Source organism: Myotis lucifugus, unplaced genomic scaffold (genome assembly GCF_000147115.1).
Source record: "Myotis lucifugus unplaced genomic scaffold, Myoluc2.0 scaffold_0, whole genome shotgun sequence".
NCBI classification, from domain to species: Eukaryota; Metazoa; Chordata; class Mammalia; order Chiroptera; family Vespertilionidae; genus Myotis; species Myotis lucifugus.
In genome coordinates this window covers 11,367,742-11,395,456 of record NW_005871048.1, presented here as the reverse complement: position 1 = coordinate 11,395,456, position 27,715 = coordinate 11,367,742, and the positions used below count along the sequence as shown (strand labels likewise).

Sequence of the window (27,715 nt, the reverse complement as noted above, 5' to 3'; positions counted from 1 at the left end):
TCAATATGGGGACCCCCAAAAGAGGCTTCATGTGGATTATCAGGGGCTCTCCAGGGTATGCTATTCCTGCAACTTCTCCATTGTTCCTTCTTTGGCGCATCCACCCCATGCACCTCTTGGCTATACTTTGGTTATCCTTTCAGCTTTTCTTCAGAAAGAAATGGCCCTTGTCATGGGTCAGAGAGATTTAGTCTTTTATAGAGTTCTGTACTTCTTATCAAAATGTAACAAATTGCCTCCTTATAATGTATGAGTTATATATAAACTGTTATATCTAATCTGTTATTTCCAATTACAAATTATTATATCAGCATTCTTTTGAATTTATAAATATGGCATGCTTGTGGTTTATGAATGCCCATGAAAGAGATACTGATTGATCTTAAGGGTTTGCTATTAGTAATTAGATTAATATTAGATTTTAATAATTCTCTATAAAATTCTAGAGGATTAAAACCACCAGGAGATGCCCTAACCGGTTTGGCTCAGTGGATAGAGCATCAGCCTGCGGACTCAAGGGTCCCAGGTTCGATTCTGGTCAAGGGCATGTACCTTGGTTGCGGGCACATCCCCAGTAGGGAGTGTGCAGGAGGCAGCTGATTGATGTTTCTCACTCATCGATGTTTCTAACTCTCTATCCCATTCCCTTCCTCTCTGTAAAAAATCAATAAAATATATTTTTTAAAAAATCACCAAGAGATACTATTCTCCCCCCCGCCAACCCAGGAACCTCCTTAGGAAAAAGGTATATGGAGCTCTTGTAATTGATTTTTTAAAAATTGAAATAAAGAAAGACACTAAATGGGAAGGAAAGTATCCTAGAATTTTATTACTCATGGAATTCTTGCTTATTTGGCATATTGTAGTTCACAGAGTACTTCTCAATTATTGTTTTTCCCTTCTTCAATGTCAGTTTTTTAAAGTATTTTGGGAACATTGAACTTTGTGTTTCTGTGACACCTCAGAACTTAATGTGGCTCAATCGTTTCCTTTTAGAATGAAGTGTTTTTTTCTAACCTTTTACATGATGTTCTCAGAGAAGATCACTCCCTGGTGTCACGAGCTGTATCCATGAAGGTGGAAAATTTCACAGAAATTAATGAAATAAGTGAGCTCTTTGACATATTTACTTACAATAAGGTAAAATCAGTCATATATTTCCTTTTGTTTTGAACTCTTGCAGAAAGTTGCATAAAATAGATTCCAAGGTTCATAAGCTAATATGCTATTGTACAACTTTTGATACAAATAACCCTAATTTTATTCAGTAGATAGATTTCAGAAAATGTGGTTAAATCAATTATTATCTGGTAAATATTAATCAAGCACATCTTAGGTGCTCAGTACCATCTACTATTATGAATAGACTTAGACACTTAGACCTAGACACTTCTATTTGGTACAAATTTATTTTTGCCATATATATATATATATTTAAACATTTTGTGTACCCTCAACTTTTTATATGTAGGGCATTAGTTCACCTTGTACCTATTAATTAGTGTCAGTCTACTATTTTATTAAAATATTTTAGAATAACTGAAGTTATTCAACTAAAGTGCACAATGCAGTCAGGAGCACAGCCCAGCATAATGCTTGTTGAAATGGAATGTGTCAGTATTTAGATATTGAATTTTGTTCAAATCATGGACAACTTTTTATGTCTTAGGGAGCGTCTATGGTCCGGATGCTTTCTAGTTTCCTGAGTGAGAATTTATTTATCAGCGCACTTAAGGTAAGTTTACAAAATGTTACTTGGAAGGCAATAAATGTAAATTGCTTTAGGATGTGATTTATTCTAACCTTAACTTTTCTATTTTTACAGTCATATTTGGAGACATTTTCTTACTCGAATGCTAAGCAAGATGATCTCTGGAGGCATTTTCAAATGGTATTGGCCTACTTCCTGACATGTTTTTGCTGAGTTGTTCTGTATGATAGAGTTCAACAAGATGGGGCAGCCAGTCTTATATGGCAATGCCACAGGAAAACAGTTTTACCTTGTTTGGGAAACTCCCTTAAGTCGGGCTGTTTCTTTAGTCTCCAATACTGTATTCCCAGTGCCCAGAACAGAGCCTGCACATATTAGGTCTAAAAATATATGTTTAGTGAGAGAATGAATGAATAAACTAAGGAACCATTCAGGTATAGAGTTGAAGGGAGTTCTGAATTTGGCCCCGGTATATCACCCACTGGGAATTACTATATAGAATAGCTATGTCGTTTCTTTTAGGAGATTGCTACCTCAAAAGATTTTGAAGATAAATATCTGCTTTTCTGATGTTTTTTTAAAAACAGGCCATAGATGACCAGAATAAAATTGTATTGCCAGCAACAGTAAAAAGTATAATGGACAGTTGGACCTACCAGAGTGGTTTTCCAGTTATCACCTTAAATGTATCTACTGGCGTCATGAAACAGGAGCCATTTTATCTTGGAAAGGTTAAAAATCAGACTCTTCCAACCCACAAGTAGGTAGATTTGCTCCTCTGTCTTTCCCTTCCTTGGGTTGAGTTCTGATCAAATGGAAACCAGCCTGTGGGTGAGGAAGCATGACCCCTGCTGGCTACACATTTTTGCAGAGTGACTCTGGGATGGTGACTTAGGACTCCCTGTAGGACGTTCCTGAGGTGCTAGGTTAAGGGAGAGCTCCTGATGTCCTGAGCCAGGCCACAGACCTGCTTTTAAGGTTTCAAGGCAATGCCTCTCCTCAACACCATTGACCAAAGCTTTGGGTGTTATGTATTTCTTTTTTGTCCTTCAGACAGAAATAACAAATTACTCAGGATTCTGGGTGACAGGCAATACGCTAGAGCCATAGATAACCTCATGCTAGTTAAGAGAAAAGGATATCGTGTTGCAAGGTCATCTTCTTTTCTCTAGAAACAGTACTGAATGGTAACTATGTCTGAGGAATAGTTTTGTGCATGAACACACATGCATGTCTATGTGTATTTGTACCCCTTCCTATAGCATTAGAATTATGGGCTTTCAATACTGTTAGACCTGGGTTCAAATAGGAACTCCACCAAACTTCAAATCTTAGGTAAGTCTTATTTAAAATCTCTGAGTTTTAATTGACTTATCTATAAAATAAACATAATAACAGGTATCCCAGTAGATTGTTGTAAAAATGAAATAATGAGTATAAAGTGGCTTAGTATTCATCATTTTCTCCTTCCCTTCTATTTCTTAATTTGTTAGATCATTTTTAACTGTTTTTCATAAAATTTTGATCCTCACATCTCATTGTAGTATTGCCACAAATGAGTAATTAATTTTCAAATACCACCACCAAAATTTCCAGGTCCTCCTACTCTTTCTTTAAAACCCCAGGGGAGAGGAACAAGGGACCTAAAGATTTCTTCTCACTGTGATATACTGTGTCTTTTGAGAAGAGTTATGCCTTAGTCATTAGGTAAAACAGAGACCCTCAGTTTATTGCCTTTGAGAACCCAGACTTGTGAGTATTTGAGCAGATTGAAAAATATTGCCCAAATTCCAAGTAGCATGTCCGTCCCTTCAGATGACTAATGTCCTCCTTGTGGTCAGCTACTTCATCCAGGTCATGTCCACAAACACGGAAAGAATGCTGGCCTTCAGGAAATATGAATGATCTGGCTGACTCATGCTGAACATTTTTCAGATGAGGAGAAAGCTTGATGCAGAAAAGTATTTTGAAATATTTGCCAAGTTTTTCTTCTTAAATTTCTCTTTACCTCTCTTGGCAAGGATGGATTTGGGTCTGTCTGCAGCATTTGAACAACCTCTGAACAGGCCAGGTGGCTATAATTTATTATAAACAGGCCTTTAAAGTTTCAGATACAAGATAGTCCTAGAAGCTACCTTAAGTTTTAAGAAGTCAATCTATAACAGTGGTTCTCAACCTTCTGGCCCTTTAAATACAGTTCCTCATGTTGTGACCCAACCATAAAATTACTTTCGTTGTTACTTCATAACTGTAATGTTGCTACTGTTATGAATCGTAATGTAAATATCTGATATGCAGGACAGTCTTAGGCGACCCCTGTGAAAGGGTTGTTGGACCGCCAAAGGGGTCGCGACCCACAGGTTGAGAACCACTGATCTATAAGATACAACAAGAGAGAGTAAACAAACAACTAAAGCCAAACTGGCTTGTAAAATCAATAGTGAATAATAAAAAGCCAAGTCCTACATATCCAGAGGGAATGACCAATTTCTGTCTGTTATTTTATCATCTCATTTAACATTGGCTCAGTGCTTACATTCTTATGTGTGAAAATTAACTGAATTTAAAAAATTTTTCTAAGTGACACATGGATTGTACCTGTTCTTTGGATGAAAAATGGAACTACACAGTCTTTAGTCTGGCTAGATAAAAGCAGCAGTAAGTAACAAATTTTTTAAATATCTTCACATATATACATGCATATATATAATATAAAGGATAAAAAGTTGAAATATTTAGCTTTTGAAAAGCTATCCTGTTTAAAACTAAAGTATGATATCATTCCTGTTGAACATAGAGATTTAAAGAAAAGTTTCAAATCAAAAGCTATTAATGTGAAAAAATGTAATTATATGGTAAGATATATATATATATGAATTTGTTTAATTTTTGTTTCATTGGATTTATTGTTTAGAATTAAGAGAATATAGTATAAACATATATTGAAATATTTTTCAAATGTACCACATCAAACATTTCACATATTTCTTTGTAGAATTATTCCCTGAAATGCAAGTTTCAAATTTTGATCATGACTGGGTGATTTTAAATTTGAATATGACTGGATATTACAGAGTTAACTATGATAAATTAGGTTGGAAGAAATTAAATCAACAGCTTGAAAAAGATCACAAGGTAAGATTGTTTTTATATCTTTTTAAAAATATCATTAGTATTGCACTCTCTAGCCTTTCAGAGTTGAGTTTTCATATGTCTGTCTGATGAGAAGAGACCTTCCCCTCATTACTTATTCTTAGAAAAGGGAGATTTTGGTTGAATGCTTTGTATTTTTGAACATTAATCTCACTTTTCCACAACAATTTTACCTTTCTTGGTAAAAATAAGAATACATTTTCCTATTAACCATTAGTTTTGTGATGTTAGGCAAGTTACTTAAATGTTCTGCTTTCATTTCTTATTTTAAATGGAAGTAATATTATGTATTACTTATTTATCAAGAGGATTAGAGACGATGTAGGTAAACATATACTTAAAATTTCTAAGCCCATAATAGATGTGCAGTATATGCTAGAAAATGTTAATTTTTGTAAAAATTTTATTCTCACTCTTCCTCAGAGGGGAGAATTTAATCCACAAATAGCAATAATAATCCAATACCACTTTAAATTGTGAAAGAATTATAAATCATTATACAATATGTAAATATTAAAATGTTGGCTAGCTCTAGTCAGTAAGACTTTTATTGATTGAATTTAACTAAATCTCCATTGGTGGAGATAGATGCTGGCTTATAAGTCTATAGAGTTGGCTCAGCTGTGAAATCTTGGGCACGTCATTGAGACGACATTTGTGAAACTAGAGTGTTGAACTAAAAGAAATCTTGGTGTCTCACTCTGGAAATTCTCTGAGACACATGCAGGAACCTCTCCACCAGAAGAGGCAATAAAGAACATTGGATTTTTGGTCAGGTAGATTTGTGTTTATATTTATGTTCCTCATTTGCGAGGTGTGTGACCTTAGGCCTCTTATTTGGCCAGTCATGCCTCAGTTTCCTTATCTATATATATAAAGCTCTCACTGGTGCCAATTGCACATGTGTGTTTCCATCTGTCATTGTCGATCGTGAGTTTGGTTGACACTTCTATTATAGAGAAAGGGCGAATAGCGATATTAAAATATTTCTTCTAATTAATTTCCATTCAATGTGCATGAACTCGTGCACCGGGCCACTAGTCTGTATAATAACAGACCAACCTTAAAGGGTTGTTGCGAAGATTAAATAAAGTGATGCATGTGTTATGGTCTAACAGAGGCCTGACACAATTCAGGCATTCGGAGCACGTTCAGTAATTTTTAAAAATTACTATTACACTTTTGAATAAAGCTACAAAACCGACTTATGATGGCATTTTAAAATCTTTTTCTGAGTAGCTAAATTCTTGTTAATTTCTAAGGGCACTCTTGGCTATGGAAGCTTTAGGTCATGTTATTATAGCAATGATTTCTTAAAACCACTGCAGACTTACTTATTTAAAGACTGAGGTTAATTATTCCTACAACATAATTGGTGAGCAAATAAAAAAATATTTCAGTTATTAATATTAATCTAGAAAATAGGTTATTACCGCCAGAAAGAAAAAGAGACTACTCCCAAGAAAAGAATTAAGCTTGGTTTGCTTAGATGTTCAAAGGGATGTAGCGAAGATAAATTTTCTAGTACCAAATATATGAAAATTCTGGAGCTATTGAAGGAATACTGTGGGAAGCGTTGGGCATCCTTAGGACACTACAGCTGAGACAGAGTCCTGTGGCCTGGCAATGCCAAGGAGCTCAAACAGGAGCCTCGGGAGTTAGGCTGGCAATTGACTCCTGCCTTTCTGTGATTCAAAGGGCCCTACTGGTGGTATTGTGTCAAAGCAGTAAATTCCTGAGAAGAGAGATACCATTTGAAAGAGTACCTCAACTTACCAAAATAGTGCTAAATAATATTTATTTAAGCCCTCCTATGCCAAAAAATTCCCCTGACAATAATTTGGACATTGTCATACAATTTAATGTATGCTTTCTGTTTTGGAGAAGCCTTTTAAACTTGGCTTCCTGTTTTTATTTTCTAACATGCTGTTTTCAGGGAGAATTTTGGCATAGCTCTCTGCCTTATTTAAGCCTTATGATTCATGTCCAGAGGGATCATTTATCAAAAACAGATGTATAATACATAAGTTATGGGGACTACCCTTAGTATTTATCATTTCTCTGTACATGAGACAATTCATGTGAAAGTACTTTGTAATTAGCAATGATCTTTAAATGTTATTCTTTTAAAATTATTTTTTTTACTAAAAAAATTCTCATCTTTCTCTGCACATATTGGGATCTAATTTGCAGGCTATTCCTGTTATTCACAGACTGCAGTTGATTGATGATGCCTTTTCCCTGTCTAAGTGAGTATATTTTCTTCTCACATGGTTTTAGAGTTCACCTTGAGAATTTATCATTATGAACTTCATCACTATGAAGTTGGTTCTTTAGCATATCCAGGCCATAACTTCTCAAGATTAGGATCAAATTCTGTAGTTATAGTGGAATTTTATTACGTAAAAGTGCCTGGAATGTGCAACAACATGGATGAAACTTGAGGGCATTATGCTAAGTGAAATAAGCCAGTCACAAAAAGAAAAGTACTGTAATATTCCACTTTACAATGAGGTGCTTAGAGTAATCAAAATCATAAAGACTTAAAGCGCAATGGTGGTTGCCAGGGGTTAGGGGAAAGGTGAAAAGGGGAGATATTATTTAATGGGTACAGAGTTTCAGTTTTACAAATGAAAAGAGTTAAGGAGACAGATGATGGTGATGGATGCACAAAATTATGAATGTATTTAATACTGCTGAACTGTACACTTATAAATGGTTACAATGACAAATTTTATGTGTATTTTCCCACAATAAAAGAAAGACAATTTAAAAAGTCCTATAAAGAAAGAGCAATAATGTCTATTACAATTAGAAAGCCACCAAGAAACAATGTTTTTTGTTTGTTTTTTATTTATTTATTTATTTATTTATTTCTTTAATTAAATCTTTATCGTTCAGATTATTACAGTTGTTCCTCTTTTTCCCCCCATAGCTCCCCTCCACCCGGTTCCCACCCCACCCTCTGCCCTTACCCCTGCCACCCACTGTTCTCATCCATAGGTGTACAATTTTTGTCCAGTCTCTTCCCACACCCTCCACACCCCTTTCCCCCCGAGAATAATCAGTCCACTCCCTTTCTATGCCCCTGATTCTATTATATTCAATGGTTTATTCTGTTCATCAGATTATTTATTCACTTGATTTTTAGATTCACTTGTTGATAGATGTGTATTTGTTGTTCATAATTTGTATCTTTACCTTTTTCTTCTTCCTCCTCTTCTTAAAGAATACCTTTCAGCATTTCATATAATGCTGGTTTGGTGGTGATGTACTCCTTTAGCTTTTTCTTATCTGTGAAGCTCTTTATCTGACTTTCAATTCTGAATGATAGCTTTGCTGGATAAAGTAATCTTGGTTGTAGGTTCTTGCTATTCATCACTTGGAATATTTCTTGCCACTCCCTTCTGGCCTGCATAGTTTCTGTTGAGAAATCAGCTGACAGTTGTATGGGACTCCCTTGTAGGTAACTGATTGTTTTTCTCTTGCTGCTTTTAAGATTCTCTCTTTGTCTTTTGCTCTTGGCATTTTAATTATGATGTGTCTTGGTGTGGTCCTCTTTGGATTCCTTTTGTTTGGGGTTCTCTGCGCTTCCTGGACTTGTAAGTCTATTTCTTTCACCAGGTAGGGGAAGTTTTCTGTCATTATTTCTTCAAATAGGTTTTCAATATTTGCTCTCTCTCTTCTTCTGGCACCCCCATAATTCGGATGTTGGTATGCTTGAAGTTGTCCCATAGGCTCCTTAAACTATCTTCATATTTTTGGATTCTTTTTTCTTTTTGTTTTTCCGGTTGGGTGATTTTTGCTTCTTCGCATTTCAAATCTTTGACTTGATTCTTGCGATCCTCTAGTCTGCTGTTGGAACTCTGCATAATATCCTTTATTTCAGTCAGTGTATGCTTAATTTCTAGTTGGTCCTTTTTCATAACCTCGAGGGTCTCACTAGATTTCTTGAGGGTCTCACTAAATTTATTGGCGGTTTCTAGAAAATTCTTGAAAAACCTTATAACCGGGGGTTTGAACTTTATATCCAGTAGTTTGCCGTGGTTTTGAACTTTATATCCAGTAGTTTGCTTTCCTCCATTTCTGTCATTTGTGATCTGTTTCTTTGTCTCCGCATTTTTTATGCTTCCCTGTGTTAATAGAGTGGCTTTCTGTGTTAGGTGTCCTATGGGGCCCAGTGGCTCAGCCTCCCCAATTACCTGAGGTGGACACTCTTGGTGCAACCCTTTGTGGGCTTTGTGCACAGTCTTGTTATAGTTAAGCCTTGATTGTTGTAGGTGTCACTGGGAGGAATTGACCTCCAGGCCAACTGGCTGTGAGAATCAGCTGTGTCTGCAGTGGGAGAACTTCTGAGCTGGAGACACTCTCCTGGGGCAAGACTTGCTTCAGTGGGGCTTTGGTGCTCACTGAGTCTGCCCCCTGAGTGTGTCCCTTATGGATATGAGGAGTTGTAATCTGGATGGTCCCACTCTGACAACTGGGTACACTGGCTCTTGGATCTCTAAGGAGGTGCTAATTTAGCCTCTGCCTGAGGCTACCCAGCAGGAGCTACAGAGAGATCTGCAGATTCCTCTTCTTTGTTTGGGGTTTGGAGGTGCCCAGATGAGGCCCAGCTGTGAAGCAATGCAAGCTGCTGTGGGGCCTTAGACCAGCCGTGGGCAAACTACGGCCCGCGGGCCGGATCCGGCCCATTTGAAATGAATAAAACTAAAAAAAAAAAAAAAGACCGTACCCTTTTATGTAATGATGTTTACTTTGAATTTATATTAGTTCTCACAAACACTCCATCCATGCTTTTGTTCTGGCCCTCCGGTCCAGTTTAGAACCCATTGTGGCCCTTGAGTCAAAAAGTTTGCCCACCCCTGCCTTAGACCTTCTTTTGGAAGTTCTTGGTCTCTCTGATTCAGCTGCAGTTTGTTAGGTAATTTTCAGATTGCAAAGGGCCAGGCCTTTCATATGCAAAAGCCTCTGTTCACAGCTTGGGTGGGGTGGGGTCTCAGTGGATCAACAGGGCGGAGCAAGCAGCTATGGCTGCTCCCCAGTCCTACCCTAAGAGGCCCCGCATCTCAGTGTCCCGCGGTAATCGCTGCAATTACCTCTGAGAGAAAGCCGCCCTCGAGTTCTGCCCAATGCCAGACAGTCCATTTTCTCCCCGTATGAGTCTGGGTCCCCAGAGACTCACCCGGAACTGGAGTTCAGAGCAGTTGGGAGCTTGAGACTCCCTCCCGATTGAAAAAGACAACCGCGTCCTCAGCTGCCAGCCCTCTCCACGTGCGCCGTGTCCTCAGCTGCCAGCCCTTTTGGCGTGCGCCTCCTTACCTCTGCACTTTACTTCCACACCTCCTCTGAGTCTCAGTGCTTTTCTCTTTCCTTCTAGTTGTATAATTTCCACTCAGCCAGCCTTCCTGTAGTTCTGGATGATGTCCGTTTTGTCTTTTAGTTGTATTTTTGAAATGGTTGTGCGAGGCAGCAATTTCCGGTGTTTACCTATGCTGCCATCTTGGTTTCTCTCCAAGAAACAATGTTTTGAGAGAAAGAATATGTTCTTCTCAAGTCAAACCTTGGGATTCAATTATAATCAAAGTCCTATATATTTTCAATTAAGTTAACTTTGGTATAATAAGATTTAAACTAATTATGGAGAATTTTTAAAGGGTTTTAAAAGAATAGCAAAGATAACTCAATGTTTTGAAAGAAACACCTTAAAGGAAAAGCTTGAAAAGGATGTAGTAGAGATGATATAAAGAGAAAAAAGATAATAGTGCTTAAATATTTATAGGCTTATTATAAAAAGCATAAGAACCATTATTTTTAAAGTATCAATCAGGAATAAAAACTTAGGTAAATTACAAGTGATTCAAGCTTACCTTTGTAAACTCTAGTAAATGTTAAAATGGATAAATTTAGGAAGATTGTGTTCATATTTTTCTGTGATATTGAGTGTTAAGGAAATAAAGTAGCTGTCATCTAAAAAACGAGTTGCTGGAAATAGACTTAAAATTTTGAAGTGATTTATAATACCTGACGATGATGGCTGTAGGTATAATATTAATGAGTTACGCCATGTATTTTAACATATTGCAAAATTATTGATTTTATTTATATCATCCTTATTCATTATGATATAAATAAAATGTGACATATATATAAAAGCAGCTGGTAAGTATTTGACCAGGCAAATTAATATATGTTCAGAATTTAAATTTTCAGACAATAAAATTAAGGAGTATACATAATAAATTATTTAGTGTGCTCACTCTCTCTTTGGCTTGTCCTATTTTTTGAATGAATGTCTGCTTATTTTATCTTTTATTTCTTTACTACTTTTCCCCTCTGTAACCTGCAGCATACTTCCTTGCTCACTACTTTGTTGAAACTCCTCTCTGAGATTACCCTGACTTTGGTACTGTTGACCACATCCTCCTGGAAACTTCTTTACTGGCTTCCTGAGACTTCAATATGCAAACGTGGTTCTCCTCATGTATCTGGCTTCTCTTCTTCTTGCTGCTGTGAGCATCCTAAGACCAGTGATGGTTGTGTTATTTTTTTCTATCTTCCCTTTGGATAATGCATTCATTTTTAAAATTTCAGTGATTTTATTATGTACATGTACAGTGCCTAGAAGATATAAGGTACTCAATAAATGTTTGTGGAAGATATGTTGATGACTTCTAAACCTACTTGTCTCTCCCTGTCTTCTATTTATCCTGTGGTCATTTAAATTCAGCACCTGAGACACTGAACTTTATTTGTCTCTAAACTGCTCCTGCTATCATTTTTTCTCTCTGTCAAAGGTTCCACTATTCTTCCCATCACCCAAACTTGCAACATAAGAGATATCCTGAACTCCTGCACATTTCCCAAATAGTCACCATGTCTTATCTATTCATTCCTGGAAAAGTCTTTTGGATTCTCACCTTACTTACTACCTTCACTGTTTCCATACTAAGCCAAGCTTTCATTGTCTTTTGCTTGGCCTATTGCATTAGCTTCTCGCCTTTAGTGCCTTTGAATTCCATTCTATCTTCTTGAGCCCAATTATAATAAAATTTTTAGGCATCACCTTCATGATGGTACCCAGGTATCTAAACATCTTCCCACCACATGTAAATTTTATAACCTAACATTCATGGCTCTTCACAGTTTTGATTCACCTTTCCTATTAGGCCCCACCTTTCAACTATACACAAAAGAAATTCTCTGCTTCGGTTAGCTTGGTCTGCCCATCATATTAATTCCCAATAATTTTCTTTGTCCTAAACTGTCTTCTTTTTTATTACCCATTTCAATCCTACCCAACCTTCATTGTTCTCAAATTCCTACTCCAGGAGGCGTTCGCTGACTTTTCCATTACATGCGTGTTTACCTTCTTTGCTCCTTTGTTGTATTCATTGCCTTTCTTAGGACCTTTTGTTAACATTTACTTATGCATAAATCTCAGCTCCTCATTGAAGTAGTAAGATCCTCAATAGTAGGAGAGCGTATTGTCCTATATTCTAGTTTGTGCTGGCAGAACATTAGAGAGAGAATGACTTTTAATTAATACTTGTTGAATGGAAACTATGCTCTCATAAGAATGCATACTAAATGCACAAATATTCTTTTGCCCGATAATTAGGCCAATATTGGGCCTGGATTTTCTATAAAATCTTCAGGAATTTGGGTGCACATACCAAACTGAAATGGAGGGTTGATCAACATTGCTTGGTTCCCATCTTATCAATGAGATGGGACCTTTGCCCTCTATCTTCTTGATTTCACATACTTTATAAAGTCAGGCATTGACGCATGGAACAAATATGGAAAGTGTACAAATCATTTTTAGCAAGTGAAGGTTTTTTAGTGTGTGTTTTTAAACCAAACAGAAACAATTATATTGAGATTGAAACAGCACTTGATTTAACCAAGTACCTTGCTGAAGAAGATGAAATCATAGTATGGCATACAGTCTTGGTGAACCTGCTACCCAGCAATTTTGTTTCTGATGTGGGCAACTATGATACATACACATTATTAAAGGTAATTTCATTCTTTGTTTTGTGGTTTAAAAGAATCCATTCTTCCTCATTCTATATTCTAAAGAGCATCTGTGAAACAGGCCTTTCCAAAAGTAGTTTATTTATATATATAACTAATTAATATATACATATTCATTTTTTTCAAGGAATGATTGATTATTCTTAAAAGAAAATACCTTAGTCATAAACCTGGTCTAGGAGATGAGTATGATAGAAGTTTAGAAAGGTCTTTAATTCTCATGGAAGTGGCAATGTGTCCTAAGAAACCAGAAGTGGATAGATATGGTATGCCTTTTTGCTTACAGAAAAGGATAGTATGCATTAGCAACTATTTTCCTAAAAGATTGTTAATCAAACAGAATGACTTTTTACAATCCTATATGCATAAGTGAGATGCTTTGATTTACAGGGCCAGCACTTAAAACCAGAGAAGTGAGTTCCAGAAAAAGTAACGTTTCAAAGCTGCTTTTGATGTTGCGAAGAGAGTGAGGGAAATTAGACTTAATGACTAAAGACATAACATGCCATCATAACTGAAACAATATAAAAGGAGAAAAGTTCCATCATTCGGTTTTAAACAGTGATCATAAGAAAGATAGCACAGGTAGAATCAAAGCCTAAGTTAGGGAGCAAACCTTTGGAGAGTTAAGGGCCACAAACAAACTGGAAAGTAAGTTAGGTGAGGATTCCAAGTGAGTTGCTGAGGCAGTTTGAGGCTGAAATCATAACTACCTCAGGGTTCCATACTTTCTTGTCTCTACTGTCCAAAGTGCTGGGGAAACTTACTGGAATGTGGGATTGGTGACCAATAGAAGGCACTTTAATATTTGTGGGATCAAGGAAACTCGTTGATTATATCTGATGACTGGGTTTGCATAAATAAGTAAAAACTAATATTTGTTTTTAAAGAATTTCAATGAATACATGTAGTATTTCAATACAGGAATGTATAACTTTTATAATCTTATTATTTACTTCAGATTCAGGGCTTAAATTGTTTGAGACATAAATCAGTTCTTATTTTCTTGGAGGTTTATATATTAAACATGGAATTTTTAAAATAGAAAGTTTAAGTTTTAAATTTTTATACTTTTTTCTCATTTTTTATGATAACCAGAAATGAATAGGATCATATTAAGTTATAATAATAGCTAATATTTATTGACTTATTTGCCAGGCAGTATGCTTACATACATTATATTATTCAGTCTTCACAAAACTATAATAATGGTGTTATTGTAAACCTTGTTTTGTGCGAGAAAACTGAACCTATGCAGGCTAAAAAATAAACCAGTTACACATTACTAACAAATAAAAACCATTTCTGAAGACATATCTGTCATTATTAATGTCTCTTCAGATAAAGAGAAATGCAATGCAAATTCAGTGTTGCGAGCTAGACTAACAGTATATTTTCTTTATTGTTTATAGAAGTATCTATTAAAGAGACTGACCTCAATATGGAATCATTATTCAACTATAATTCGTGAAAATGTGACAGCATTGCAAGATGACTATTTAGCTTTGTAAGTATTTTGAATAGTAATAATTGCATAAAATTATTCATATTAATAAATAGGCTTCCATACTTACATCATAACATCTTAATACCTATGATTCACTGAGAGATTTTTATATACTATTTTAGGACAGTAGCTTTGAGATTGATGAGCTACATGTATCCTAATAGGAAATAATAGTTTGGGATCTTAATTTACCCACAAAGCACATATGTGTATACACAGAAAATTTTAAAAATATATATTTTTTATTGTTGATATTATTACAGATATCTCCCATTCCCCCCCCTTTAACTCCCTCCTCCTAACCCCTACCTATACCCCCCAGGTACCCTATTGCCTGTGTCCATGGGCTATGCATATAAGTATATAAGTTCTTTGGTTTATCTCTTCTCGTTCTCCCAATGCACATTGAGGTATGTTAGTCTGTTCCATGCCTCCATGCTTCGGGTCTTATTTTGTTGGTTAATTCATTTTGTTCATTAGATTCCACAAATAAGTGACATCATGTGACATTTTATACAGGAATTTATAGCTCTGTATTCTCAAATCTTACTGGTTGAAATTGTAAGTATGTCATACTAATGGTGAAGGGCTGTGCTAAGCAAAGTCAGCCTATCCCAGTGAATTAAAGGGCATGGAAAAGGGGCCCCTCTGTATATTACTGGCGACAGAAATTCTATCACTGTGCAAATTTTATGAGAGGTTGACAGTGAAATATATCAGTCATTGTGTATGATCATAAGTGTTATAAATGATTTTCAAATCATTGATTTGGTGAGAGAAGTAAGCACATTGTCATAATGACCCAGGAAGGGGGTGAAAGGCAAAATACAGCTCTGCTGTCGCCGGCCTCCCTGTGACCCAAGGCCATGTGTGTATGCTGGGCTTCTAGATTTAGGGAGGGAGTTTGTGATCAGCTATGGTACAGGGATTATATTTACAGCACTAGTCACATCAACTTTAAATCAATTAGACCAAACAAGAAATACAAAGCATACAAAATGTGATTATTAACTCTCATGAGTATCCTTCTGAGAGAGGAGAAAATTTTAGTGCTAGGACCTGTGACTAGAAGGACATAGGGTTAAATGGACAAGTAGATTGAAGATGGGGAGGACTGGTTGGAATAGTGAATGTGTAGGCATGTGTGAATAAACAGGAAGGCAAAAGTGTGCTCAAAAATGCAGGCATGGCCCTAACCGGTTTGGCTCAGTGGATGGAGCATCAGCCTGTTGCCTGAAGGGTCCCAGGTTCGATTCTGGTCAAGGGCTCATGCCCCAGTTGCAGGCTCCATCCCCAGTGTAGAGCATGCAGGAGGCAGCCAAACAATGATTCTTTCTCATCATCGATGTTCCTATCTCTCTCTCTCCCTCTCCCTTCCTCTCTCAATTCAATAAAAATATATTTTAAAAAAACACACGAAGGCAGCACACCTGTTAACTAGCCATAACCTTGGATTAGTTAATTGGACTGAAGTGACCTGCTTTTTGGTAGCATCCCAAGACGAGTTCTCTGCAGCCGGCTTGGGATGGGTGGGGAGGGACAGTGTGTATATAAATGAATGCTCAGAGCTGTCTTTCAGAAGGCCTCCACCCTTGGACATTCCACTTCTGCTTATCAGAGAGTCAGGTCAAGCTGAGTTGAAACTAGAGGGTGGAGGAATAGAGATTTGGCTCTTGCATTTTCTGGAACTTTATGGCCACTTTGATTTCCTTTACCTTTTACTTCAAACTTGGGGAGAGCAGGGAGATACACCCCACGCACCGCTTATCTGGATTTATAATTGTTCTTCACTGTATTCGTTTGAACTTATTTGTTTTGAACCATAATGTGTACCCCTTCTCAGCTATAAAAACAAAACAAAACCTCTATCCTTTTTCTGGCCATAAATATAATAGCCAGGAGGAGTTGAAGAAGAAACAGAAACTTAAGCAAGGAAAAGCACATGGTTGAAAGAGAGAAATAAACCATTCCTTTCCATGTAGAAAGGACTTTCTTTTTATGAGTATTAGATCAAATACTCTAAAGTCATTTTTTATCCACAAGGCAATTATTATAAAAGGGAGGAAAAGTAAATTGATAACAGATGTGGAGTCTGTGTACACCATGTGTGATTGAGGGAGATAAAGGATGGCAGTAATTTATTTCTAACTTTTCAAAAAATACCAGTCTTAGGAGCTTATTTGGTGCCTGACAGGCTCTCAGAAAACATTTCTCTGAATCTTAAACACGTTTGTTATCCACAAAAGCTTTTTTTCTTTTTTAGCAAACTTGATGTTATTGGAAGGATGTTTTAAAATACCCATCTTTTTATGAAACATATTCTTGGAGGGAGAAAAAAATAATGTGGTAATGCAAAATAAAATGTTTTCCTTTGTTCCTTCAAGAATATCGCTGGAAAAACTTTTTGCGAGTGTGTGTTTCTTGGGCCTTGAGGACTGTCTTCAGCTGTCAAGAGAACTCTTCAAAAACTGGATGGACAATCCAGAGAATGAGTAAGATAAATACTGCAATTGCCCTGGTCTTTGTCCTGTTTCAACACCAGCAATCTTTCTACCTTTTTGATGCTCTCACTCTGGGAATGATTGTTTTGTTTTCACTTGGTTAATCTCTCCTACTATTTTATTCAAGTATCTTTCTTTTAAAAAAACCTGTCTAATGTAGGTCTGTTCATAACAATAGATTAGAACTTATACAGCGATTGTCACTCAGGATCTATCATTGCCTGTGCATTCCCTATAAGCACTTATGCTTATTTTGAGTCTTATTTAGGTTGTTCTTTATTATATACATACATACATCAGAGCAACTCTTTTTTTTTCTATTCGTTTGCCGTCTCTCAGAGAGCTGAGGCTAAGACTCTATTAATATATCACCTCAGATGTACTGTTAGGAAATGTGATAGTAAGATATGAAACCAAACTTATCAGCATATACTTACCATTTGTACTACTCTAATTTATTTCTCCCCTAAACCCCTTTCTAAACTAATTTGACAGTCTCATCTCATCATGGTAGCACTAATGATAGTTCCCACAGTTGCCTTTCTAGATCCCTACTTTTGCTCTCTATATCTGAGATCACAACATTTTTTTTCTAGCTACATAGTTCTAAATATATGACAACCCATAAACACAAGTAACATGTTTATAACTCAACTACTATGAGAAATATCATTTCATGTTATACTTTACAGAATACCTTATCCAATTAAAACTGTGATTTTATGTTACGGCATTGCCTCGGGAAGTGATAAAGAGTGGGATTTTTTGTTAAATATCTACGCCAATAACACAAATGAAGAAGAAAGGAATCAACTTGCTTATGCATTGAGCTGCAGTAAAGACCCATGGATACTTACCAGGTGATTATGGACAACTTACCTTGAAAGTTCCTGGTGGAAGAGTGCAATTAATAAACCAAAGGGAGAAAAATATCACTGTGCTATGATAACAATTAATAAATATTTGTGCATCATTAACTTGGAATCATATGGGATTTTGATTCCATTTATTTAAATTAACTTCTTGTATTGGATACTTTTTACATATTTATTTTCTGCAAATGCATTTTTACAGATATATGGAATATGCCATCACTACATATTCATTCAATTTTAATGAAACAAATATAATTGAAGTTGTGGCAGCATTTGATGTTGGCCGCTATGTCGCAAAAGACTTTTTAGTCAACAATTGGCAAGCTGTGAGTGAAAGGTAAGAAAAGGATGCGAGACCACTCTTTCATTTAGGTCATGAGTTTGGTGCTAGAAGCACAGATTCAGCCTGGCTAGGTCACAAACGTCCTCTGCACTGACTAGAAAAGGCATTTAGCTTCACCATAAACTGGTCGTGTTATGGAAGAGAAGGTCACTTGTCTTCCGTTTTGGCTTTCTGAATAAAGATAGATTTGCATGGGATAGTTTTATACCACAGTTTCCCTATTGTGCCCGCTCAGAAGTTTGAAAGCGAGATTAGAGCAAGTCACATTTCCTTGGTGCATGTACATCACCCTTCGTTTATTTTGTGAAGTGCATCACCATGTCTTTATGAAACAACAACGCCCATCATTACATCAGCCTGGATGTTGCTTGTGTGCTTTACTTGTCAGATTCCCTTTTATATGCCTGGATTCCATAGTCTTGAACTTTTTAATATTTCTCATAATTTAAGACTAATCTGCTTGCTTCCTAGCCCACCTATTGGGTAACATATACATTGGCATACAAATATCAGACAGCAGGCCCTGGATGGCTGGTTTTTCTAGAACATTACTTCATAATCACATGCTATAGAGTGAGCAGATTCGAAGTAGCCAACAGTTCAGGTACAAGCAACTGTAAAGTTGAAAGCTACATTGTATAAATAAGTTCTTTTGAAACAAAGTATTTTTAGCATAAAAATGTTTAAGAATGTGAATATGGTTCTCTTAAAGAGCAAAATAATGGAATGGGGTGCATTTTTTTGGTTGTGTGTGTGTGTGTGTGTGTGTGTGTGTGTGTGTACATTTATTGAGCACCCATACAACACCAAAAAATGTAGTTTTAAATCAGAAAATGAAAATGTGTAGATAAAAGCTTATTTGTACAGTACCATTACAGGCTCATCAGTGGAATTTGAGGAAATTGTCTTTATCTCCTGCTTTAAATTACTTATCATTCTAGGTTTATTGCTTCAGAGGGTGTTATAAATTCCTTAAATTTCCTGGGATCCCTAAGACCTTTGGGATAAATGGTGTTTTCATTTTTGCTTAAGTTGTTAAAGATAATGCCCTCCTTCCTAGGTCCTACTTCTCACTGGGAATTCGGCTATAAATCAGAATTATGTCCACAGGTCCCCTTGTTCCATGAGGTTTCAGAGATGTGCCCACCCCCTAGGGTTGTATCTTTTCTCTTTCCCTGGAGTTTGTAATAAAAACTTCACCCCATGTTCACTGTAGGTCTGAAATGCCTGCCTTTTCACCTGCAATCCTACTATGCACTATAAATGTTCATGTAACCAAAGTATCCTTTTGCTAGTAGATCAGTCCTATCAGGATAAACACAGATGAGAAAGTAACTTATCCATTTGACTTTGGGTGGTGAACACACAATACAGTGTACAGATGGTGTGTTATGGAATTGTGCACCTGAAACCTGTATAATTTTGTTACCAGTGTCACCCCAATAAATTCAATACAAAGGAAAGAAAAAGAAAATAAGTTCTCTAACCCTCTCATTTGGAACTGGAAGTGGAACATCTATTTATTGTTTGTCTATGAACATTTAGGCCTTAGTTTCCTCTTCTCTAAAATGAAAGACATGTATTTATTAATTCTAAAGTTCTTTCTAGTAATAAAGTGTTTTGGTTTTACTCTGATAAGACACAGTTTCAGCTGTTGTTGGGGATATAAAGTGATTAGAATGTGGAGATGGAGACAGAGAGGGCTTTGGGGACTCAAAGGGAAGGAAGGGAATTGAGTGAGGTTTGAACAGGCAGATTTGGAAAAAGTCACCTTCCACATGGAAGGACTAAAAGACTGACTTGGAATGAGTCACATCCCTGGCTGGAGCTTGGGGCTCTGGAAACGGGGAGACAGGGGAGGTCACGGGGTTGAATTGAGCACACTGCCAATAGAGGTTCAGGAACATCTGCTCCCCTCGACCACGCCCAGGACTCTTCTCAGGAGGCCCAATCTGAAAATACATTTTGGAATATTTGCTTGAGTAAAACATCTTCAGCTTGCTCCTGCTCCTCCCTCCCTTGTGCAGACACTGCACTGGTCTCTGAGGGGTAATTATTTAACTGTTGGACCAAGATGTTCCTTTGAGCACTGATCTAAATGAAGGAACCTCCACTGACCATAAAGACATCTTTCAGGTTACAGGAAAATCAATATGTACATGTAGATGTGGGTAGATTCTATGGAAGAATGTGTGGATAGGGATGGAACACCAGAATTTTTGTGATCTTTTATTGTATGTGGTAGAAGTTATATTTGTGCCCTTATCACCCTTGTTAAGTTGCTTTTAGCTTTCTTAAGACAATGTGGATTTCACAGCCAACAGGAAAACGCTAGTTTTGTTTGAATATAGACTATAAGGTATAATCAGTTTCAAACTCAACTGGCCCAAAATGAATCTTCACTTTTCCTTATCAAACACTCGATTTCTCCTCCAAATATTGTTATATTGCCTAGAGTCCTAAGCTTGAAACCTGCACTTATTTTCACTTCCATTCTGTTGTATTTTATGATGGAGAACATGGAGTGGAAAAGGTTAAGTGGGAGCACAAGGGAACTGCATGAGTTGAGATGTGGTTGGAGTGGACCCATTCCCATCACCTGCCACTGGATTGGGCTGGATGCCTTGGTGCCCCATGCTTGCCTGGTGGCCATGCTTGCCACAGGAAGTCAGACATGGCAGGGGAAGGGAGAGGAGAGAAGGAGAAATGTGAGAAAGGAAAGAGGCAGAATGTAAGCCAAACTAGAATACCCATATCACTGTGTCCACACTAGCATTGAATGTTATCAGTATTTTTTAAAGGGTAACCATGCTGACACCCACTGGCTCCTGTCTTGATATTAATTAGAATGCATTTGACTACGGGGGAGATAAACTACTCATAAAGGATGTATTTTTGTTTAATATTTCAAAGAGATTGCTCTCGCAACAAGAGTGACAAATCCTCTCTGTCTCAAAAATATCTCCGCTTGAAGCTTGCAAGACCAGGAAGGAATAATGTGTGCCAGGTGCTCTGATAGATGCCACAACATACATTATCTCATTTACTCTCCAGAACAATGCTTCTAACTATATGTTATTCCTCATTTCTGCAATTTATGAGTTGCCCAAGGTAACTTCAAATTGGGCCTCACCTGTTGGGGTAACCTTTCTTCTGGATCCGGTAGAAAATCCCAGTTAGCACCTTATGTAGTTTTCCACTTTTTTTTTTTTAAGCTTGGGACTTGGTTCTTTGCAAATTTTGCCAAGTTTCTTGAGTCATCTCACAGGCTTTTCATACCTGGCCAATAAAAATGAAAAATAAGAAATTTTTCCACTTTCCCCACAGAAACAAGTTTGCTTGTCTGAATTACATGTAGACTGTCTCTTGTCCTCTACTTTGCTCAAGTAAACACAGTTTACACTATAGCTGGAGATCTAAAAAGAACAAAAGCACTGTTTTCTCTTACCCTTGTTTGTGTAGTATGCCAACATTAACTCTTATACTTTTTAATTTCAAGTATACATTTTTGAAATAAATTGTGTGTATAATTATCAAGCCAGTTCAACCATTTCTTATTCAGTCTATATTAACCCTATCTTAATTTTCTTTCTTTTTTAATGCATCCAAAAGTCTTTATTTACTTTTATAACTACAGCACCACTTTGGGCAGGTATGTATCTGTTCTTTCTCTACAGCAACACTTTATGGCTTTTTTTTTTTTTAGATGATTCTCATTGGGTATCAGGGGCACTAAACTAAGGAGGAAGTTTCAGTGACCACGCTTGTTTGAGGGAATGTAAATAGCGTAGAGCCAGGTACTTAGCCTTGAGAATCTCAGATGATATGGATCCTCTTCCCAAAAAGCACATACAAATACAACATTTTTAATGAGCTTTCAGTGTATTTTAATCAGAGTTAAAAAAAAAACACCACACAAATATAAAAAAACCACTGTTTTTAAGGGACATAATTTGCATATTTATTTACTCCCTTACAAATTTTCTTAATTTGAGGTATGTGACAGCTATTCTAACCACCTCATTTAAAAAGATAAAAACAGTTGACATTGTTATTGTTTTTAAGAAGAGTTTTTTTTACATTTAAGTGAACTAAAAACTATGTGTTACACAAATCAGTATTTAAATATAAATATTTTTAGTGCTAATAGAATTTTTTATTGATTTTAAAGAGATAGGAAGGGAGACATCAATTTGTTGTTCCATTTATTTATGCATTCATTGGTTGCTTCTTGTATGTGCCCTGACTAGAGATTGAACCTGCAATACTGGCATATTGGGTTGATGCTCTAACCAACTAAGCTACCTGGCCAGGGCTAGAATTTTTTATATAATAGATTTTCTATTAAAAGATGAGGGTAAACTAATTCATACATGTTTTCTTTTAGATGTTGGAGATAGAAATTAAAAGGGGCTATATACTTAGCATTTATCTGGCAAATAAAATATAGCTTTGTCTTGCAAAACATTTCCCAACCCTGATTAGCATCTTGTTGCTTTGCAGGTATGGAATACACTCATTGGTTACTATAATGTATTTAATAGGGAGAACCATAAGTACAGATTTACAGGTCATGGAGGTAAGTACTTTAGATATTATGAATTATAAGTTGGAAGCCACTTTTTTGTGTCATTTAGAGTTGCTAAAATTAAAATGCTTATCTGAATTATAACATTCTATGCTTCCATTGGTGCTGTCATAACTGTACATGAAATGTTTTTTAATTCTATCTTGCTCTTGAGGGTTGGACATCATTCTTTCTCACCTGAATTACTTCAGTAGACTCTGGCCCAAGCTCCCTGGCCCAGGCTGGGCTTGCCTCCATCCATTCTGCAAATTGCTACCAGCCATTGCCCTGTTCCCAAAGCTTCAGTAGCTTATCAGTTTTTAGGAAATTTTCAAATCTTTTCATTAACTCACGAAGCCCTTAATAATCTGGACCCTGCCTTACCCTCTAGCTTCATTTTTGCCCAGCTCACCACTGAGTATCTGAAAGCAAGAGACAGACCACCCCCAAATACGTTTCCTCTAGCTATACTCCACCACATACAGATTTTCTGAAATTATTAGGTTGTTTTACATTTTCTAGATTTCAGAACCCTGTCCTTGACTAGATAATTCCTAATCATCCTTTAAGACCCTGCTCCAACCACCTATTCCAGGAATTTTTAATGAACCGATTTATACCTGTCCTTCCTCCATACTCCCAAATCATCTCATCAATATCTTTATTACAGCACTTACCACATTATACTGTAATCAGCGTGTGCATACGTCTACTCTATGAGGGTAAAATAAGCTCCCTGAGGACAGAGACCATATTTTAATTATAACTGTATTCTAGAATCTAACGTGGGGCTTGCTGTTTCTAGCGTCTGCTTTCCTCTGGGCTGAATTTCTTCTTAGGCAGGCTTTCTTCACATGGAGGCAAACATAGGTCCAGGCTTACATGATCCTTAGCATCCTCAGTTGTAGAAAAAGGAATACCTTTTCACCCAGCTTCAAGTTCCAGTCCTGAAGGCAGAACTCTGATTGGTCCTACTTGGCTCACATGCACCAATCACCGTGTCCAGGGGGAAGGAAATACTCTGATTGGCCTAACCTGGGTCATTTGCCCACATTTGGAACCAGCCCCACCCAAACCACAGACACTGAGATAGGGAAGGAGTAGTTCTGGAAAGAAAAGGGAAATCCTATAACCACAAGGTAAACTGAGTGGCAAAAGCAAATGTCTACAAAAAAGCAACACACAAAGTAAAACAAGAATAAAATATAAATACAACCTCTACACACCCAGCAGCATAGGTAAAATGAGAAAGATTGACAATACCAAAGGTTGGCAAAGATGTAAAGCAACTGGAACTCTTACCCTACTGGTGGGACTGTGACATGGAAACTACTTTGGAAAACAGACAGTATCTCTAAATGTTAATTAGACACATGTGACCCAACAATTCCACTTTAAGGTTTTTACTCAAAAGAGATGGAAACCTATGTCCACACAAATACTTGTACATGAATGTTCCCAGCAGCTTTATTCACATTAGCTAAAAACTGGAAACCACCCAAATGTCCATCCATAGGTGAATGGACAAGGAAAATGCAATATATCCACACAATGGAATTCTACCCCACAATTTAAAAAAGGAACAATTTTGTGTAGCAACATGGATGAATTTCAAGATGATTGTCCTGAGCAAAAGAAACCAGAGACTTTCTAGGAAATGCAAACTGATCCGTAGTAACTGAAGGTAAATCAGTGGTTGCCTGGGACAGAGGGAGGGATGACCTGAAAAGGGCAGGAAGAAACTTTTGTGGGCCGTGGAAATGGACTGTATCTTGATTGTGGCTATGGTTTCACAGGTGTATACAGAGATCCAAACTCGACTTGTATGCTTTAAAGCTTATGTATATAAATTTTATCTCAATAAAGTTGATTACAAGTAAAAAAAAATACGTGAGTAAAAATTAACTATGGCCTGGAACTATATTAATAAAAATAGGAAGGGCCTGTGTAAATAAGAAAGGAAAATCAACTCCCTGCCCCAGCAAGTAAACAAATAAATGTTTAGGATATAAGGTCTGAAATTTGATCCTGAGCAAGAAAAAAAGAAGCAGTCAGTTATGTAGTTGTTATAAAGAGAGAGAGGAAGAACTGCTAATTCCTGGAGGAATTAGCTTTGTTTCAGTTTGGCTTGCCTGAAGATGAACTGTCAGGACCTGATTTATCAGGGATTCCCTGGATCAGAGAGTAAAGGGCACACCCCGTTGAGTCTTCTAAAGTGTATCAGTTTATTTTTGTAGTTTATCTCTACAGAACCCAGTAAAATTTTATTGTTTTACCCAGTAAAATTTTATTGGTTTTCATTTTTAATTTTTATTGATTTTTAGAGAGGAAGGGGTGAGGGGGAGAGAGAGAGAGAGAGATTGGTTGACCCCTGCATGTGCCCCAACCGCGAATGGAACCTGTCTGTCACCTTTTGGTGTCTGGGATGATGCTCCAACCAACTGAGCCATACTGGCCAGAGCTTGTTGTTGTTGTTTAATGAATGAAGGTTGTATAAATTTAGCAGTCTTCAAAGTTCCAAAGCTCTATAGTCACTGATAGTTTATTTAAAACTAGAGGCCTGGTGCACAAAATTCGTGCATGGGTAGGCCCCCTAGGCCTGGCCAGTGATCAGGGCCGATCGGGGCCTTTGGCTGCCAGCCGGGACCTCCCTTCTCTAGCTGCCGGCTGCTGGCGAGGGCCTTCCTTCATTCCACGTCACCCCCTGGTGGTCAGCACACGTCACAGCAAGCAATTGAACTCCCGGTCGAACTCCTGAGGGGACAATTTGCATATTAGGCTTTTATATAAAGAGATAATGTAAAAGTGGATTTAGCAGTGATTACATTTTTGCAATTTTGAAAACAAGTTAGCTATTATGAATATCCTTGTCAAAAACCTACTAATGCCCAATAGTCCTCCTATAATGTATTAATTTACATGGTAATATAAAAAATAATTACTAAAAAGAGGATGAAAAGAAAGTCACATGAGTCCCTTCTCCTTCTAGACCAGCACAGTTCCTATATACTCTTTGCTTCTCTTGCTCTGTTCCTTATACACTACCCTGTTGGAGCCTGGCCGCACTCATGCTCTCAAGCACACATGAAGCCCCCCTACAATGTCATGGACCCTACTCCTCTCCCACTCACTGCAGGTGCATGATCATATGGGGTTGTGGGGAGGTGGATTCCACTGCCTGGTAGGTATGGACAGGTGTGGAAGAGGGTGGGAGGTTCTGGTTCCTTAATCTACTTTTTCCAGAATGTTCCTTTTCTTTTACATTGTAATTAGCCTTGATAACCCTATTACTGCTCAATTTTAAGTGCATTAGGGTTTAAATGACATTTTGTGAGCACAGGTACACTGTGATCTCACATGTGCTAAGTTCTAATTTGTTGATGGAGAAATAGACTAGGAATATAACTAATTAGTCAATTGGCATCTGGCTTGTACATAATATTGCATATGTTCCTATAGCTTAATGCTTGACTTGACTCAATGAAGGAATTTAGCCAATGGACAAATCCGCTATCTAAATATCTATAATAATAAAAGGGTAATATGCTAATTAGACCAGACATCTTCCTGACGTCATTCTGGACATCCTTCCTTACCAAACAGGGGCAGGAGGGAAGCCATCCTGGGTCTTGGGTGCCTGTGGGAAGCCCGAGGAAAGCCAGCCTGGGCCCCAGGTGCTGGAGGGAAGCCGGTGCTGGCAGCCAGGGGAAGGAAGGACTACTCTTGCATGAATTTTTGTGCATTGGGCCTCTAGTTCTTAAATAAAGGATAACATCTATAAAGACACAGATGTTGTGTGCCAGTTTTGAGCTTTGAAAGTTGCAAAGTATTTTTTGAGATAAGAAAAGGTCTCACTCTATCTCTGTCCACAAATTTTGTCTAATAGCTGGTATGCATTCAGTAAATCTTTATTGAACACCTACTAGGTGGTTGGGGAATAGAGCAGTGAATAAAATAGATGAATTTCCTACATCATGGAGCTTCCAGTCTACATCTGACTCTTCAGGGTAGGTGGTCTTCACACATTGCCACCCATTCCAACTGCCATTGGCCATTTGCAAAATCATGTTGCGACTTAGAGTGAACTGTCCTGTTTTGTCTAAATAAGGAGCCAGATTGCCTTGACCGTCTCTTTGTCCTTTCAGCTGCAGCAGTTTTTCAGCCCCATGTTGGAGGAGCACCAGAGGCTCGAAGTTCATGCCAAATTACAGGCAATAAAGAACGAAAATCTGACAAACAAAAACCAAAGTGCCAGGATAGCTGCATGGCTACGGAAAAACACATAATTTAGTGGCCACTTTTGGCATTTCCCCTTGTATATTATACTGTAGTTTGTGGACTGTTTTGTCTTCCAATACTTTGTGAGTCTAGAAAACCACATGTTTTGTTATTTGTATTTCAGTCACATTTATTACTCAGCATCCTGTTCCTCCCTTGTCGTCACGCTGGCTCTGAGCTCACTGATTGCTGAGGAGTTTTCCAGCACTGCTGTGTTTTGGGGGAAGATTTCATTTCAAGTTGGGCTATAAAACCACAAAATTTACTTTAAATGCCTTGTAAAAAACAAATTTACCTTAGAAAGTCTTGCTTATTCTGTTGTGAAGGCCAGTAGAATATTAAATCATTGGCTAAATGAGTACATTCTTTTCTGAAAGAAATACAGATTTGCAATACTCTAGGGTTTATTTAGTTCAACTAGAGGCCCGGTGCATGAAATTCATGCATGGGGGAGGGGTGTCCCTCAGCCCGGCCTGCAACGACACCAGCGTCCCTCGCCCTAGCCCGAGGACCCTCCCCTCCCTTCCCTCCACGCAGCCAGGGCGCAGATGCTGGGCTCACGTTGCCGGGGCGACACCGCCAGCATCCCGCCCCTGCCACTAAGGGCGCCACCATCTTTGTGGCGGAGTGATGCTTAATTTACATATTACTCTTTTATTAGATAGGGTATTTAAAAGAATAATGAGCAAGTAACACAACAGTGTAAAGAAGGAGAACCAGAAGAATAATACCCCCTAGAA

At 37.4% G+C, this 27,715-nt stretch overlaps 1 protein-coding gene across 1 annotated transcript in view; it reads left to right on the top strand.

Annotated features, from left to right (window-relative positions):
* LVRN (laeverin) overlaps nt 1-27,267 on the top strand; it is a 56,938-nt gene extending 29,671 nt beyond the window's left edge. The window contains 14 exon segments of the mRNA XM_006081130.3: nt 997-1,140; nt 1,670-1,735; nt 1,826-1,891; nt 2,299-2,471; nt 4,293-4,369; nt 4,707-4,846; nt 7,058-7,113; nt 12,733-12,886; nt 14,317-14,411; nt 16,796-16,903; nt 17,605-17,772; nt 17,987-18,124; nt 22,634-22,709; nt 26,843-27,267. Coding sequence (XP_006081192.1) covers nt 997-1,140; nt 1,670-1,735; nt 1,826-1,891; nt 2,299-2,471; nt 4,293-4,369; nt 4,707-4,846; nt 7,058-7,113; nt 12,733-12,886; nt 14,317-14,411; nt 16,796-16,903; nt 17,605-17,772; nt 17,987-18,124; nt 22,634-22,709; nt 26,843-26,983 — 1,602 coding nt within the window. The 3' untranslated portion in view covers nt 26,984-27,267.
* The last annotated feature ends 448 nt before the right edge of the window (nt 27,268-27,715 follow it).